The sequence below is a fragment of the Zea mays genome, chromosome 1, assembly GCF_902167145.1.
Source record: "Zea mays cultivar B73 chromosome 1, Zm-B73-REFERENCE-NAM-5.0, whole genome shotgun sequence".
NCBI classification, from domain to species: domain Eukaryota; kingdom Viridiplantae; phylum Streptophyta; class Magnoliopsida; order Poales; family Poaceae; genus Zea; species Zea mays.
The window spans coordinates 307,124,708-307,137,249 of NC_050096.1; the positions used below are offsets into that span (position 1 = coordinate 307,124,708).

At 55.7% G+C, this 12,542-nt stretch overlaps 1 protein-coding gene across 1 annotated transcript; it reads right to left on the bottom strand.

Annotated features, from left to right (window-relative positions):
* Positions 1-10,484: 10,484 nt before the first annotated feature.
* Positions 10,485-12,053, bottom strand: LOC100281894 (transferase). Its single transcript, NM_001154814.2, has one exon. It carries the CDS (start codon positions 11,980-11,982, stop codon positions 10,531-10,533), a length of 1,452 nt encoding a protein of 483 aa, NP_001148286.2. The 5' UTR covers positions 11,983-12,053; the 3' UTR covers positions 10,485-10,530.
* Between the last annotated feature and the right edge of the window lie 489 nt (positions 12,054-12,542).

Genomic DNA, 12,542 nt, shown 5'->3' on the forward strand with positions numbered 1-12,542 from the left:
TGGAATATCTCTCTATGTGCCCAAACAACCGTGTTTAACTTAGAGATATAAAAATGAATCTGATTTGCAAAAACAAACCAAGTGGTGGCAAAGAATGATCCAAATATGCCAAATCCTAAGTAAAGAGAATTTGGTCTTCATTTGCATTGATGTTGCACTTCTTTTTGTTGCTTTTTGATGTGTTGGCATGAATCACCAAAAAGGGGGAGATTGAAAGGGAAATATGCCTTTGGGCCATTTCTATAATGTTTTGGTTATTAAATGCCCAACTCGATTGATTAAGTTCTTATAAAGAGAGAAATACAAATCATATTACAAGGTATATTTCTAGACTTAGTACATTGTTTTTGAATACTAATGTGTCTGTCTAAGTGCTAGAAACAGTGACAAAAGAAGGAGAAAAGAAATGGCAAAGAGGTGGCTGTGTGCATCCAACTCCAGCTCAGCCTGGCACATCGGACTATCCGGTGCCCTAGGCTGGCTGACGGTGAACCAGCTGCTCTCGGGAATCGACAGAGTTGTACGGCTATAAATCACCGGACTGTCCGGTGGTGCACCGGACTGTCCGGTGAGTCATCCGTGACGAACTCGTCGGTCTCGGGAAATGAAAAAGGCGACGTGGCTAAAATTCATCGGACTGCCCGGTGGTGCACCAGACTGTCCGGTGAGTCAACTGCGCCAGCGGCCTACGGTCGTTCGCGCGATCAACGCGCGACATGTGGCCAGCTCCAACGGTCGGCTGGGTGCACCGGACTGTCCGGTGCGCCAACCAGCCCCAAGGAGCAACGGTCGGATGCGCCAGATATGGAAGGAGATCGCGCACCGGACTGCTACAGTTACTGTCCGGTGGTGCACCGGACTGTCCGGTGCACCACTCGACAGAAGGCAAGAAATGCCTTCCAAATTGATCTCCAACGGCTCCTAGCTGCCTTGGGGATATAAAAGGGATCCCTAGGCGCATGGAGGAAATAACCAAGCATTCTCTAAGCATACTAAGACATCCAGACTCCGCTCCCACGCATTTGATTCGTTGTGTTAGTGATTTGAGCTCCATTCGAGTTGTGAACTCCCCGTGTTGTCCTTTGAGCTCAAGTCTTCACTTGTGTGCGTGGTTGTGCTGCATATTTGAGTCTTGTGTGTGTTGCTCTCCTCCCTTACTTCTGTGTTTCTTTTGTGATCATCATTGTAAGGGCGAGAGGCTCCAAATTATGGAGATTCCTCGCAAACGGGAGAAAGACTATAAGGAAGAAAGTCGTGGTATTCAAGTTGATCATCGGATCGCTTGAAAGGGGTTGAGTGCAACCCTCGTCCATTGGGACGCCACAACATGGAAGTAGGGAAGTGTTACTTGGCCGAACCACGGGATAAAAATCGCGTGTCTCGTGTGTTGCTTCTTGTGATTGTTTTGTTCGCACGAGCGTGTTCCATAGCCACTTGATTTAACTAACACTTTAATAATCAAGTCAGTGGCTATTTAGTGTTTGATTTCACAGGATCACCTATTCACCCCCCTCTAGGTGCTCTCAAGAGTTCGTGAGGTGGGTCGATGGTGAGTTCCGACCGAGGATTCCCGGCGTCAGCTTCGATAATCCAGTTCGTGCGCGCGATAGGTTCTGAGAGGGAGACGGAAACACCGCTGACCATGCGAGGATACGAGCGCGTGGGGAGGGTGAGTCCGCAGCTGCGAGAGATTAGGACGAGCCATGATGGAAATCTAGGGCGGATCGAGTTTCTATTGAGAGATCCCAACGCCCACGGCGCCCGGTCTTCGTTTACACGAAATCTGCGTTATGAACGGAGGTGGGTGATGGGTCTAACACGATGGCCCCACACGTCAGTCAGCGACCAGGTTAGCGCGTAGTGGAATCTGGCGTGACAGGCTACCCGTGGGCCCCGCATAGAAGTGGCCCAGTGTTAAGGTGGTAATGGGCTGTGCGGGAGTAATTCCCTAGTGGGCCGAAAAGCGGGATCTCAGTCCATTCAGGTATTTCTCCTTTTCTTTTTCTTCTATTTTCTGTTTTTCTTTATTCATAATTATTTTGAATCCAAATTTGAATTTTGAATATGAGTTCCACCTTTGAGTCAATTATACAAATTCAAACTCTAGTGTAGGAATAATATATTTTTATTTACTTATTTTTATCCACATAGTATTTATTTTCTTCCCTTTTCTAACTTCTAGAATTTCCTTTTCTAATTCAAAGTTCTCCCTTCAAATTCAATTCAAATTCAAACACATGTTTTGAACTTCAACTTTTCAAGTGTCAAAATAATTCCTAGTATAAAATCTATTGTTTACAATTATGAAGCAGTAGATATATATTTATTTTAATTGATTTATTTGTTTGGTAGATGTTTAAAGTATGAGGAACACTCATATTACTTTCTTTCTTTTTCTGAAAAATAGTGTTTTGAAGGTGGGATAAGAAGTAAAAGTCACTTCGAAATTAGGTATTCATGTAAATAAATGCTTATGGTGCATCATTTAATGTTATGTATAATTATTTAGTTGAATAGAAAACTTTTCTATTACCTCTTTTCTAAAATAATTCTTGGTTTTCAAAATTCAGTCCTCAATTTTTCAATACTCAAGTATAATTTGAGATATCTGAATTTGCTATTTTATCTCTTCATATATTTATTTTATTATTAATAATAATTTTTTTCTTATACAGATTTTGGGACTTACATTAGCAAACTCTTCTAGGTCTTGAGAGCTCATTAAGTCATCTTCACTCTCATTGAAGTCATCCTCTTCCTTACCCAAGTTATCATCATAAGTTTTATCGTGAACAACAGGAATATCAGCATCTTCTCCTTCTATCACCTCAGAAAATCTCAAAGTATTTTTTCCTTGAGAAGCATAATCTCCTATGTTTTCATTTAACATAATATCCATACCAGATAGATCTTCCTCATTTTTGGTTTTTCCCCAGATATTTCAAAAGTAGGTCATCAAAACCATGTCTCTCAACAGAGGCTCTCTTACCAAGATTAATGGAATCATCATTCCATCCTTCTTCAGTTATAGAATCAATTTTAAGATATATGTCATAGAGAAAGGGTTTAACGCCCACCTAAACAATTGGGGGAATCATAGCCACACTTTTAACATGCACCTTGAACCTCACAATATCCTTAATATCTAAGGATAATAGGTCCACTTCTTCCACTGCCCCAATTGTGGAACCAAGTTCGCAAATGGCTTGATAATTTTGTAGTTCCTCTGGAACATTGTCTGCAACCATCCATACAATATGCAGTTTTGGCTTTGGTTTAGCCTGTGAGCTCCAAGGAGTCACATCAATTTTAGCACCAGACAATTTCATTTTGAGTTCAGGGAAATTTATCATATCATCCAACCTCTCCTGAGAGGGGAATTGCATAAGGAAACCAGAATGACATTTAGTGGCCTTCCAAGTTTTACCTCAAGGGAAATGGAATCCAAAGTCCTTTTCAAGATCTTCAGCAGAGACCAAACCTTGTACAACCTTAACCAGACCGATAAAGCTTCTTTTTGGTTTTTAGACAAAGGTTTTGCAAAGTGAGATGAATAAAACCTTAAACCGTCAACCGCCATTCCAACTACAGTTATACATGGTTTGCTCTGTTTGGGAAGAGCACATCTAGCAGTCATGTGAGTTTCTTTGCGATAAATATCACACCACAGGGACTTCAAGCAATCCCTGGCATGGTGACCCTCCACGCCACATTTTTGACAGAAAATACGGTGAATGATTTCGTTTTATTTTTTCAAAACGGACAGGGGGGATTTAGGGTTACCTGAGTGACCACCATCTCCAGAGGAAGAAGTCATGATATCATCTTTGGAATCCGATTTCCGTGGAGCGGGCTTCAGCCTCCAACTGAGATTTTGGTTCTTTCCCCACGACTGCTGTTAGAAGGATAACACTTAGATTAAGTGGGCCAACCCTAGGGGTGGCTATATAGGGTATATACATGGGCCACATGGGCTTAGCCTCATGGGCCTCATCCACATATTCTAACACCCCCCACAGTCTGAACTCCCGTCGCATCGGAGTTTACAGACTGGACTCGAAAAGAAGAAGTACATCACACACAATAGGACCCCCCACAGACTTAACTAGCCACTACTGATGTTGAGGCTGGAGCGAAACTCGGCGAAGGTCGAGGACAGAAGACCCTTGGTGAAGATGTCGCCAAACTGGGAGGTGGTCGGGATGTGGAGGACCCGAACAGCACCAGTGGCGACATAATCGCGAACGAAGTGTAGATCGATCTCTACATGCTTGGTCCGCTGGTGCTGCACTAGGTTGGTGGAGAGGTAGACCGCGCTGACGTTGTCGCAGTAGGCCAGTGTGCTCCTGGAGAGGGGACATTGAAGCTCAGCGAGGAGCTGCCGTAGCCAGGCAGCCTGCGCCACGCCGTTGGCCACGGCACGGTACTCCGCCTTGGCACTCGAGCGAGAAATGACCGGCTGGCGCTTCGATGACCAGGACACCAGGTTGCCGCCTAAGAAGACGGCGTAGCCGGAGGTGGAGCGCCGAGTGTCTGGGCACCCAGCCCAGTCAGCATCGGTGTAGACGACCAGCTCGTCGGAGGTAGACCGATGAAGAAGCAGCCCGTAGTCGATGGTGCCCCGAAGATAGCGGAGGAGGCGTTTGAGAGCCGCAAGGTGGGGCTCCCGGGGATCGTGCATATGGAGACAGACCTGCTGCACAGCATAGAAGATGTCTGGCCTGGTGAAGGTGAGGTACTGAAGGGCACCTGCAAGACTCCTGTAGCAGTGGAGTCCACGACTGGGTCACCAGCGGCCTCAGAGAGCTTGACCTGCGTGTCGAGTGGGGTGGAGCAGGGCTTGCAGTCACTCATCTGGGCCCGCTCCAGAATGTCAAGAGTGTATTGTCACTGGTGAAGGAGGAGTCCTGAGGTGCGAGGCTCAGTAGTAACCCCCAGTAAATGGTGAAGCACGCCCAGATCCTTGACCGGAAGTCTCGCTGAAGTGCGTCGATGAGGCGGCAAAGAAGTGACGGGCTGGAGGCGGTGAGGACAATGTCATCCACGTAGAGAAGCAAGTAGGCAGTCTCTGCTCCATGATGGTGGACGAACAGAGACGTGTCTGACTTGGCCTCCATGAAGCCCAGGGTCACCAGGAATGTAGCCAGTCTGGAGTGCCATGCCTGGTGGGCCTGCTTGAGGCCATAGAGGGACCTGTTGAGCCGACAGACCAGGTCAGGGCGAGAGGAGTCCACGAACCCCGCCGGCTGACAGCAGTACACGGTCTCGGTGAGGGCGCCGTGCAGGAAGGCGTTCTTGACATCGAGCTGGTGAACTGGCCAGGAGCGAGCGAGGGCCAGGGAGAGCATCGTGCGGACGGTGGCCGGCTTCACAACCGGGCTGAAGGTCTCATCGTAGTCGACTCCGGGGCGCTGAGTGAAGCCCCAAAGGACCCAGCGAGCCTTGTACCGCTCCAGGGTACCATCGGCCCGCCGCTTGTGCGTCCAGATCCACTTGCCGGTGGCGACGTTGGTACCGGGCAGACGGGGCACCAGATCCCACGTCTGGTTGGCGACGAGCGCCGCGTACTCCTCCTCCATCGCCCGACGCCAGTGGGGGTCTAGTAGAGCGGTGCGGACAGAGGAGGGTACCGGAGAAACCTGGGAGTCTCCGGGCGTGGTCGCTAGGACACGAGGCGACAGGGTACCAGCCGCGTGCCGCGTCACCATCGGGTGGACGTGCCACAGGTCGCGGTGAAGGAGCGGTGGGTGGTACACCGGCGTCTCAACACGAGTCGCGGATGGCTGCGACGGAGGTGTAGGTGTCCCTGGCGGGGACAGTGCCACCGGCGGTGCCGCCAGTGGAGAGGTCACCGGTGGGGATGACGGTGGTGGTGGCGACGGTGGAGGTGCCAACCCCGGTGGCGGCAGCCAGCGTTGGTAGACGCGCACCGGCTGGGCGAAGCGGGCCGGAGGGGTCAAAACCGACGGCCCCGCAGGCGGTGCAGTCCCACCACCCCCGCTCGACCCGGGGGCGATCGGAGACGGGACCCTACGGAGAGGCGACACCACCGTAGGCGACACCAATGGACCCAGGCAAGGCACCGGGCCGTGAGGAGGACCGACAGGCGGTGAGCGAGTACCTGCAGAGAGAGGAAGGATAGGTGGCTCGACCACTGCGTCAGTCGAAAGGAGAGTGAAGAGGTCAAGGTCAAGGTCGGAGGAGGGTGGTGTGGTGGTGGAGGAGTAGGGAAATATGGACTCATCAAACACCACATGGCGAGAGATGAGGACCCAGCGAGAGGAGAGGTCAAAGCAGTGGTAGCCCTTGTGGTCCGGGGAGTACCCGAGAAACACACAGAGGGTGGAACGGGGTGCAAGCTTGTGAGGAGCAGTGGCGGTGGTGTTTGGGTAGCAAGCACACCCGAAAACACGGAGGTGGTCATAGCGCTGAGGGGTACCGAAGAGTGCCTGGTGAGGAGTAGGGGCCAGGCACGTAGTGGAAGGGAGACGGTTGAGGAGGTAGGTGGAGGTGTGGAGGCCCTCGGCCCAGAAGCATGCCGGAAGGTGCACCTGGAGAAGAGTGCGGATGGTGTCGTTGGTCGTGCGGATCATGCGCTCAGCCTTGCCGTTCTGGGAGGAGGTATACGAGCAAGACATCCGCAATTGCATCCCGTGGGAGAGAAAGAAGGCGCGGGAGGTAGAGTTATCGAACTCCCAACCATTGTCACACTGGACGGCCTTAATGGTGAGGCCGAACTGAGTGGACACCCAGACGAAGAAGTGGAGGAGGGCGGGGAAAGCTTCAGACTTGGCACGCAAAGGGAAAGTCCACACATAATGAGAAAAATCATCAAGCACCACAAGATAGTATTTGTTGCCTGACATACTGGTAATAGGTGAAGTCCACAAATCACAGTGTACAAGATCAAATGCATGAGTAGCATGCGAGGAAGAAGAAGAAAAAGGAAGACGAACATGGCTGCCTAACTGACACGCATGACAAAGGTGCTCATCATGTGATCTAGTACATGGGATAGTGGCACTACGAGTAAGCTGCATCAAGGCTTCGCGTCCGGGGTGACCAAGGCGATGATGCCAGGTGGTAGGAGACGTAGTGGCAGCAAAAACAGCAGCAGTGGCAGGTGACGAAGACGAAGAAGAGGTGGCGTGCGGAAGCCGATGGGTGTAGAGGGGGCCGGTGCTGTCACATCTGAGGAGGGGGCGCCGAGTTGCCGAGTCCTTCACAGTAAGACCAGAAGAGTCAAACTCGACAGAACAAGAATTATCAGTAGTAAAACGGCGAATAGAAAGAAGATTGTGGACCAAAGAAGGAGCGACAAGAACATCTGGAATACGAAAAGAGCCGGGAGGGCCGGCGACACCCACAGATGTGACAGGAAGACACGAGTCATTCGCTACCATGATGGACGAAGGGAGAGAGGAAGAAGGAGGGCGAACAGAGGTGAGTATACCAGGGTCGGGAGTGGTGTGGTAGGTAGCACCAGTGTCCGTAATCCACTCGGGACCCATCGACGGAGTCAGAGTGGGAGTCTGGAAGGCAGCCAGGGCGGTCGCGTCCCAACCAACCAGCCAGGACGGTGGAGCAGCCGGCAGTGTGGGCCACGACGTAGCGGTAGGCGTCGAGGTCCAGGGCGACGGAGAGCCGAAGGTGAACCCTGGCGGCGAGGTGAACCCCGGCTGCGCACCAGCGAACATGGCCACCTGGGGACGAGCCTCAGAACCTGGCCCCGGGAATGGCCACATGGAGATGCGTCCTGACCACGGGTGGTGGAAAGTAGGCCAAGGCGCACCCTGCTAGGGTCCCAGCGTCGGTGCGTTGCCACGGGCACCAACGCCGGAACCACCACCACCACCGCAGCCAGCACGGCGGCGGCGGCCACCGCCGCCCCCGCCTACGCCACCGCGACCCCCGCCGCCCCTGCTCGGTCCGTGTGGATGAGATCCAAGGGCAGAGTGGGACGGAGGAGGTGGACGGGTCAGGGTGATAGCCACCAGTGCTGTCGAGGAGGACGAGGACCCCGGGCCGGAGAGCGATGCAGCCTGAGCACCCAGAGTGATCTCCTCCAGGGCAAGGTCGTCGCGGACCTGGAGGAAGGTAGGGAAGGGACGCTGGCGCATGATCAACGATCGGAGGTGGGTGTAGCGATCGCTGAGGCCACGGAGGACGTTGAGGACGAGCATGCGGTCCTCCACGGGACAACCCATATCACCAAGTGAGTCCGCCATGGCCTTCATCTTGCGGCAGTACTCACCGACGCTGAGGTCCCCCTAGACGAAGGTGCGGAAGGTCGCGTCGAGGCGTAGAGCCCGAGCTTCGGCGTTGCCCAGGAACTGGCCCTCGATGGCTAGCCAGATAGCCCGAGCATGAGGAAGGTTCCAGAGGAGGCTGTGGAGGTCGACGGAGATCATCCCCACGATCCAGGTGAGTACGATGCTGTCGAGGCGAACCCACGCGGCAGTCGGCACCACGCTGGTGAGGTCGCAGAGGACGTGGTCATCCAAGGCGTAGCGGCGAAGGGTAAGGAGGAGTAAGTCCCGCCATCGTGCGTAGGACGGAGACTCTGGCTCGAGGACGACAGGAACCATGAGACGAATATTCTGGACACTCCCAGCTTGAAGGTGGAGCTGAGCCACGAGCGGGTCAGTCGGGTCATGCCAGAGCACCGTGGGGATGGCGGGGTCCGGCGCCGGCGATCGGTGCGGTCGGGACGCCGTATGCGCTGCCCACGGGCGCAGAGGAGGTGGCCCCGCCGTCGTGAGCCACAGGTGAGGCGAGGAGCTGTTCTGTCGCGGCAATCTGAGCAGCGATAGCGTCGGCTGCCTCGCGCTCGCGCTCCCACACGAGGGCCGCGTCCCGCAGACGTGTCTGCCGCACTGCGTGCTCCGCGCGGGCAGCGGCGAGGGCGGCGACGGTGTATCCCTGATGGGCGACCAGTGGAGGAGGCGGCTGATCGACGATAGGGGGTGGATCGACGACCAGCGACGGGGGGATTGGCGGGGGAGGGTCCTCCAGATCTGCAACCCCCGCGGGAACCGCAGTCGCCACAGCAGTAAGGGTAGAGGCGATACTCGCGGCGGTGAGGGCCCCATTGGTGGCGCGCGGTCCTGACCCCCATGCCGGCCCAAGTGCATAGGAGACGGTCCTGCCCGCGGGCGGCACGGGGCGGACCAGCAGCAGTAATGCGCGGGCCAGGGGCGGCAGCACGGGCCCAAGAGGAGAGGGGAGGGAAGACAGAAGGGGAAGGCGGCTGCTCAGTCATGGAGGGATGGATGGCGGCGCAGCAGCGCGGAGCGACGACGCCGGCGAGCAGAGGAGGTTGCGGCCAGATCGGGCAGGACCGAACACGGGGCCCGCGGACCTGAGGAGTCGACGGAGGTCGGCGGCGCGGCGGCCGCCAGAGGAGGGAGCGGCCGGCAGCAGAGGAGAGCGCGGCGCGACGGCTTGGGGCGCAGGGGCGGACGACGGCGCGAGAGAAGGCCGCCTGGGCGCGGTCCGCCAGAGGAGAGCGGGCGCGGGTCCGGGGCAGCGGCGGCTGGAGGAGCAGAGGAAACCCTAGCCGCCGGCTGAGAGCGCGCGTACGGCGGACAGGGCGCGTACGACGGCGCGGGGAAGAGACAACCGCCTGGGCGTGGTGCCAGAGGAGAGCGGGCGCGGGTCCGGGGTAGCGGCGGCGCCTGGCGGCGACTGGAGGAGCAGAGGAAACCCTATCCGCTGGCTGAGGGGAGAGAAAACCTAGCTCCGATACCATGTTAGAAGGATAACACTTAGATTAACTGGGCCAACCCTAGGGGTGGCTATATAGGGTATATACATGGGCCACATGGGCTTAGCCTCATGGGCCTCATCCACATATTCTAACAATTGCGATCCTTGGGCCATATCCTTCTAGCCCCAACGATTCAAATTAGGGTTTCTGCTCTTCTGGTCCATCAACAACGATGTGGAGCAGCGACCCGGACGTGGCCACTCTTTATCCACCACAGGTGGACGCAAAGGAGATGAGTACCAGCCACCCCGAAAGCTGGAGCGGGAGGAGGTCGAGAGGGACCAGAGACGGGAGAGAAATGCGGCGAAGTGGGGAAAAGAATGGGAACCAACACGATCTGAGGGAAACCCTAACTCTCCTCAAAGCCGAGCGACGAGGAGGCTCCCGGCGGACGGGCCTAGGAAGACGCTGGATCACAGAGTGAATCCACGCCTGGGTTCCAACCCATGGCGAGCGCGCGAGAGCAGGATTTCCCTTCACTGTGTGTGATGGAAACCGATTACTTGCGTGGACCGCGTGTCGCACACTAGGACGGGGAGAGCTCGACCCATAGAGGGAGAAGACGAGATGACCTATGACCGCTTCTTTTTTCCCCGACCCATTCTCTCTCAGATCCTTACATATATATGAAAAACATTTGAATCCAATTCTTTTTTGGATTCTTTTTCTAAATGCAAAGTGCATGTTTCGTCCTTTTATTGACGTATTTCTGTTGTAGAAATCAACATTATTAACACGCACACATCATGCAAATGATGCAATCACAGCAACCGGAGCCACTCCATCCCGTCTGCAACGCTCTGTCGGAAGCGGTCCATGTCACCCGACGCCACCGGCAGAGAGATACCCACCTCCACGCCTCCACCTCCAACACGCGCGTCCGCCACGGAGATGGCGCCGGTCTTGGCCACCGACACCATGTCCACCTTCTCCGGCCGGCCGAATCCAAAGTCGAGGTCGTAGACGCGGAACCTGGGCGATCCGGCCACGGACAGCATCCCCTTGGCCGCGGCCTCCTTCACCCGCGCCACGCACGTGTCCCACCGCTCCTGCGCCCCCTCGCGCACCTCCTCCTCCAACGCCGCCGCCACCGCCGCGCACGCCGCGAACAGCCCCGCGATGCCCCCGGCGGACACCTCGTCCGCCCGCGCCCTCGCGATGGCCGGGCAGCAGCAGTTGCCCAGGTACTTCTCCGGGACGGCGGCCGGCTTCAGGCGAGAGCGCTGGTCCACGGAGAAGAGGAAGTAGCTCCTCTCTGCCGCCGCCGCCGCCGCCCCTCGGGCTCGGCAGTAGCAGGACCAGATGAAGCCGTAGGTGGCGAGGATCGACGAGCACCGGGGCGGCGTCACCATGCCACGCCGCGCCGCCTCGTGGGCGACCGCGCTCTTGATGCTCTGCAGAAGCTGCTGGGACAGCGTGAACGTGGCCAGGGCCTTGTCCTCGCCGGGATCCTGAGGCTTGCCCAGCACGAACTCAAAGTCGTCCTGGGACACCATGGGCGGCATGCTTCTGAGGTACACGTCGTACAGGCCCCTGGGGTCCGGGATGAGTTCCCGGTCGATGACGGGGGGCGGGGGGATGACGAGATGACCGTGCTCATCTGCTCTTGCGGCTGCGGCGGCGGCCCATGTGTGGAGGAAGTGCGTGGACCCTGCGCCGTCGCAGGTGGTGTGGTGGACGGTGACGCCGACCGCGAGGCCCCGGCGGCCGAGCAGCAGCGTGGCCTGCACGGCGAGCACGGCGCGGCCCTTAGGCAGGTGCGGCGCGAGAGGGGCGAGCTGGGCCACCTGCACGGGGACGGAGTCGTCGGCGATGAGGTGGTCGATGTCCACGTTGTACTCCGCGGTGGTGAAGGGGACGGCGTCGCCGGGGCGGTAGCACAGCTCGTGGCGGCGGTTATTGGTGGCCGGCATGCGGACGTGGCCGGCCATCGGGTAGAAGGCGCGGAGGGCCTGGGAGAGGGAGGTCCTGAGACCGGAGAGAATGGCGGGGACGTCGGCGTCCGGGGAGAGGCGGTACAAGAGGACGCGCTCCACGGGCGGGAGGTGCAGCCACTTGACGTCGAAGAAGGTGAGCGGGATGGAGCGCGGCGGCAGTGCGGGAGCAGCTGCAGGCGCCACCAGGGCCGTGTCGACGACGCGGAAACGCTGCTGCTGCTCCTGGTGGTGGCCGGCAGCCTCAGTTGCAGTTGCAGTTGCCGTTGCTGCCGCCATTGATTGATCGATTGAGCTAACCAGCAGCAGCAGCAGCAGCTAGATTCGGATGGAATGGAGAGACCCTCCGATACATGAGTGGATTAATATACAACCGCAGGCCGCACGTGCTTACCAAAATAGAATAATGGAGGCAGGCACAGCTACCCGCACGTGCTTACCAAAATCGTAATTTGTTTGGCTCTTCGTTAGTTAGGTACATACACATGGACCCTCCAGTCCTGCATGCGTGCTTCATCTACACCCGCATGTTACTCTTTAGTCTTTACTAGTCATATGTCCGAGTGTTATCAGTCACGATATATATGTAGACTAGGTTAAAGGTGATAGTTGTGCAAACACGTTCTAAATATTTACGATGAGTATCTGAAAGTTCTGAGTGATTTGCGAGGATGGTGCACAACACCAAAATAGGAAACTTCCTACAACCACTTAACTTCCCAGAAGATCCCGTCTGGAGGTTAATAACTTCCAACGGCCAATGTTACCCCTCGAAAGTTTTTGTTAACTTTCTACGGCCTACTACACCACTTGGAAGTTATCAATAACTTCCTACAACC

Coding starts and splice junctions, on each gene's coding strand:
- LOC100281894 (NM_001154814.2), bottom strand. CDS start 11,982: ATGGCGGCAGCAACGGCAACTGCAACTGCAACTGAGGCTGCCGGCCAC.